The 5,454-nt window shown below is 46.2% G+C and overlaps 1 protein-coding gene across 1 annotated transcript; it reads left to right on the top strand.

The window, feature by feature from the left end:
• Positions 1 to 1,298: 1,298 nt before the first annotated feature.
• On the top strand, positions 1,299 to 2,405 carry LOC138294001 (olfactory receptor 8A1-like). The gene has a single exon (XM_069233255.1). It carries the CDS (start codon positions 1,464 to 1,466, stop codon positions 2,403 to 2,405), a length of 942 nt encoding a protein of 313 aa, XP_069089356.1. The 5' UTR covers positions 1,299 to 1,463.
• The last annotated feature ends 3,049 nt before the right edge of the window (positions 2,406 to 5,454 follow it).

The following is a 5,454-nucleotide window of genomic DNA, read 5'->3' as shown; positions in this document are numbered from 1 at the left end:
TAATCATTAAAAAATGTATTTGTTTAATTTACATCTAATTTAGATTTGCTATTAAAAGATATATTTTTCAACAAAAATTTAAATTTGATCGGCTATAACCATTAACCCTGTGTGTGTGTGTGTTTGTGTGTGTGTGTGTGTGTGTGTATGTGAAATTTAAAATTCAAAGTAGTTGATTTTTTAAAATTTTATACTACGTCTCTGCCTCCATTGTTTTCAATGGGAGTGTGTTGCAGTCGCTGTGAGTTGCCCTGTGTGGTGCTGAACTTATTCCATGGCTAAGGCAAGTACATTTACTACTGGTTGGTTCCTTTTTGACTGTAATACACTTAGAAGTGCAGTTTCTGAATAGCATTGGGCTTACTTTTTTGAGAGTGGATATTTCTATTTGCATGTCCCTCCCTAAACGCCTACTCATCCGCCTTTATGCCCCTCTTTTAGCACTTTGATCTCTTTCCATTTAGTAGTAAGTAGTCTCCATGTTCCAGTAACTCCCTCAGGTTTCTCCCGCATGTACTACCAAATCGTATACCTATGTGTGTGAGGACCTCTGCAACGAGGATCGATTTCTCACCATAGAATAGGTAGGATAGTAGGCCAATAGTTTCAGATTAGCATGTTGTAGTACTTGAGCAGTATTACTGTACTATTACTAAATGTATTACAAACTGCAATTTGTGGATAGGCCGCAAAAGACCTGCTTAAATAGCTATTGTCTTGTAATGCAGTCCCCGGCTATTGACGCAATGACAGGACAATTAACATATTTTATGTGGAACCACAACAGCAGATGGATTGTGGGAAGTAGCAGGTCTCCCTTAAGGGGCTCCCACCCCAGAATGTTGGATGAAGGAGTGAGTCAATATCAATAAAGTTAGTCAGTGACTCAACTCCTCAAAAACATTTGATTTTCCACCTCTACTTCTGGACACAGTCAGAAGAAGTTCACAAAAGGTAACTAATGACTGTCAGGGTTTGACTGAAATCAAAATGTCAGGAGAGGGACTGCCCGGAAATGGCTGGGTTGGGGTTAAACTCCAGATATTATAACTGCTTTGGAATGTGAATGAACTAGCGATTAAGGGCCATATGTACGAAGTATTTTTCCCATAGACAGAGAATGGGTAAAAACCTTTGATACATCTGGCCCATTTGGCCTTAAAGGTATTCCTCAAATTTGGGAGGGGTGTGATTGTGGAGATGTATGCTCTGGAAAGTTGTTTTCAATATTTATGACATGACCTAATTGACTGTAAAGTTAGTGAAGGGGCCTATTATTGAATGGGGGGGAAGGCGATTGTGTGTCAGTTCCATAGGTAGGCATGGCCACTTTTGAGAATGGCTAGTGATGCCTGTTCACAAAACTATAGTTTCTGATTTTATCGATATCTGTAATTTGTGCCATAAAGTGATAATTGTCTGAAATTATTATCTTGCCTGAACAGATACAATCTCAGGATAGAATGGAATTTGGAAATCAGACCGCAGTGACAGAATTCATCCTATTGGGACTCACTGACGACCCAAAACTTCAGGGTCCACTCTTTGTTTTGTTTCTTCTGTTCTACGTCTTATCACTACTTGGAAACATTAGTATCATAGCGTTAATCACCATTGACCCGTGTCTCCACACCCCTATGTACTTTTTTCTAAGTAATTTGTCTGTTTCTGATTGCTGTTACTCCTCTGTCATTGCTCCCAAAATGTTGGCAGATTTTGTCTCAAGCAAGAAGGTGATCTCTTTCATCGGTTGTGCAGCCCAGAGTTATTTCTTCACAGTGTTTGCAACCATCGAGGCCTACATGTTGGCGGCCATGGCTTACGACCGCTATGCCGCTATCTGCCACCCTCTACTGTATCCACTTATCATCAACAGGGACGTGTGCATACTGCTGGTGACCACCGTCTACTTGGGAGCCTTCTTCACTGCAGCAGTATACATTGGGTGCATCTTCAACACCTCCTTCTGTGGACCTAACATCATCGACCATTTCTACTGTGACCTGATGCCACTGATGAATCTCTCCTGCTCTGACACATTTGTACGAAGGACAGTGATTTTTTCAGTGGTGTTTTCCTTTGGCCTCACCTGTTTTGTAGTCACATTAGCATCGTATGTCTATATCGTCGCCGCCATTTTGAATATCCGCACCACTGTGTGCAGGCCCAAGGTCTTCTCTACCTGCGGCTCCCACCTGGCTGTTGTCTCACTGTTCTACGGCACTTCTCTCTTCACATACCTTCAAATTCCTTCCAGAGACTCTGTTACGCAAAATAAGGTGTTGTCTGTGTTTTATACACTGGTAAATCCAATGCTGAACCCCCTCATTTACAGCCTGAGAAATGAGGAGGTGAAGGGGGCAGTTTCGAAATGTCTGCGTGCAAAAATAAATTTCATTGTATAATCCAATCCTACCTAGTGTTGTTGACATTCGTATGATACCTTCGGTTAAATCACACACACACACACACACACCCTTCATATATGTGTGCCTAGCACTTCACAGCTATCAAAGACTATCCGAAGGGGACTGTTATAATGTATCAGTTGTCCGAAAATGATATAATTGTGTATACATGTTATGATATGTGCAGCCAACAGCCTATGTGCATGTACTCCACAAATACAGCACCCTCACAATCAACAATCAAAATTGTGCCCAGGTGCATCCACGTCCATGCTCTTAACTTAGCTAGAAAAGGCATTTGACTGTATGCACTGTTGCCTCAAAGAAATCCTCCAGAAAATGGAGTTTGGCCCCAAATTTTGAGCTTATGCCCGGGTCCTTTATGCCTTCCAGTGTGCCTAATTGTGCATAATTAGGGTCGTATCACATAAATTCACAATTTGGCGAGGGACTAGACAAGTTGCTCCCTGTCTCCTTTCCGGTTCGCACTGGCCATTGAACCGCTGGCAGTCTGGGTCTGCTGTGATGTCCAGGTGTGGGGCTTCGACTGGTGCCTACCGACTGAGGACCGGATAGCCCTGTATGCAGATGTTTTGATGTTCCTCGTGCACCCAGCAGAGATGGGCTCCCCCCTACTTTACACCTTTGAGAACTTTGGAACAACCTCAAGCCTAACAGTTAACTGGACCAAATCCCTTTTGGTCCCCATATAAGGAGACCACCAGAACGAGAATTGGCACCCTAAGCTCCCCATACGCATACTCAGCTTCCTGTATTTGGAAGGTCACATCTCCTGGAAACCTCATCTCACTTGGAGTTTCAACTTAAGCACGCTGGTGTGGAGAGCCAGACAGCATACGGCCCAATGGGACAAGCTCCCCTGACCTTCAAAGGTAGGATAGCCACGTTTCCTATATGCCCTTCAGAACTACCCACTCCATATCCCACAATCCAGATTCGCTTCACCACAAAGCCCTGGACTGGCTCACCTCCTTCCTCTCCAAAAGAACTCAAAGAGTTTGCCTCCCTCCTTTCCAGTCTACAGCCACCAAGATCATCTGTGGGTCCCCCAAGGATCCTCCCTCAGCCTCACCCTCTTCAACATCTACATGGTCCCTCTCGCCAACATACCCTGCCCCACTGCATCACCATAATTTCATACGCTGATGACACCCAGATCATCATCTCCTTCACTAGGAACCCAGCTACCGCCAAGAATAACCTGCACGCCGGGCTCCTCGACATCGCCAACTGGATGACAGCAAGCCACCTCAAATTGAACTCAGACAAAACAGAGATCATCATCTTCAGCCCCAACAAGGCAACATGGAATGACTCTTGGTGGCCCACTACCCTCGGACCACCCCCAACACCCACCACCAACACACGCAACCTTGGCATCATACTGGACTCGTCGCTCTCCATGACCCAGCAAATCAACGCCATATCATCCTCCTGCTTCAAAACCCTTCACATGCTACGCAATACTTTCAAATGGATTCCTTTAGAAAGAAGAAGAAAAGCCACCCACGCTCTCATAAGCAGCAGACTGGACTACAGCAACAGCCTCTACACAGGTACCACAGCCACGCTTCAAAGAAAACTCCAGCGAATCCAGAACGCAGCCGCACGTCTCATCCTCAACCTCCCTCGCCACAAACACATATCCACCCACCTCAGATCCCTACACTGGCTGCACTTCAACAAAAGGATCATTTTCAAAATCCTTGTCCACGCTCACAAAGCCCTCCACGGCAGTGGACCGGCCTACCTCAACGAACGAGTCAACTTCCACATACCAACTCGATAGCTCCGCCGACCTCGGCCTCGCTACAGTCCGCCGCATCCAACGCACAACCTCCGGCAGGAGATCCTTCTGCCACCTCGCTGCCAAAACCTGGAACTCCCTCCCCACCAACCTACGCAAGACCCAGGACCTTCTAACCTTGAGAAAGCACCTCAAAACATGGCTTTTCGAGCCCCGGTGCCTTGAGACCCAACCTGATGAGTAGTGCACTTAAGAAATGTATTTGATTTGATTTGATTTGATTTGATCTAATAGCAATGGGGAGGAAATTCATATAGCCATACAAACCCCCACATGTATCCCTGGGCAAATGTGTTCGCATGGTATATGAAGGTTGGCTAGGGATGACTGAAATATGCCTCTACTAAAGGGCTGCCCAACTACTGACCATTAATGACTGGATGCATAGGGGACGAGGGGATGCCACATTTCAGGGAGAGCTGGCTCTTGTAGATGTCAACACCTTGACAGGTCCCCAATATGGCGCACCCATTCCTGACACTCTCCCGGAGCCAAACCAGGTTGTGTTCTGTGTGTGGAGAGTGGCCCTGTGGATCAGGTGGGACTGCAGACTCACCCTGGAGAGACCCTTGTGGGAAGGCAGGTGGATGACTCAGGTGGTGCAGCTAGAGGGATTTTGGGGCTGGGACTGCACTTGGATCTCATGTTTGGGGGATGTATGGGACCGGTCCCATATGAAAACCTTTCAAACCCTCAGAGAGGACTTTAAACTATCTAATCCCCAATTCCACAGATATTTACAAATATGGCATGCACTCCAGACCTACAAAGACGACCTGGCAGACATCCCAGAGTACAACTCCTTGCAGTGGTGACTGCTTATGGCCCCCTGGGACAGGGTGGGGTCTCTCAGATATACAAGACCCTACTAATGCATTCACCTGACCTGATGTGCCCCCCAAAAGCAAAATGGATGGAGTGGGTGGGAGAAGTGGATGAGGCTGACTGGCGAAAGGCGTGTATGGCACCCCGAGTGATGGCTGTTTCGGCGCGACTCAGACTTATACAGATCAAATATTTACACCAAGCATTCTTCACACCTCATAGACTATGGACGGCTCAAATCCATGCTTCCCCAGCAGGCCCCAGGTACCAAGACTCGAACACAGATTTCTTCCACATGGTGTGGTCCTCTCCTATTATCCACAGCTACTGGGTGAATATTCTGTCTTCCCTATCATGTGTAGTGAGCACACATATAAAGACGCACCCTAAAGT

This window comes from Pleurodeles waltl, chromosome 4_2, assembly GCF_031143425.1.
Source record: "Pleurodeles waltl isolate 20211129_DDA chromosome 4_2, aPleWal1.hap1.20221129, whole genome shotgun sequence".
In the NCBI taxonomy this organism is placed as follows: Eukaryota; Metazoa; Chordata; class Amphibia; order Caudata; family Salamandridae; genus Pleurodeles; species Pleurodeles waltl.
Note: the sequence above shows the minus strand (reverse complement) of the source record. Positions and strands in the feature narration are given on the sequence as shown.

What these genes read in the sequence shown, in the direction of transcription:
- LOC138294001 (XM_069233255.1), top strand. Translation starts at nt 1,464, where the DNA reads ATGGAATTTGGAAATCAGACCGCAGTGACAGAATTCATCCTATTGGGA.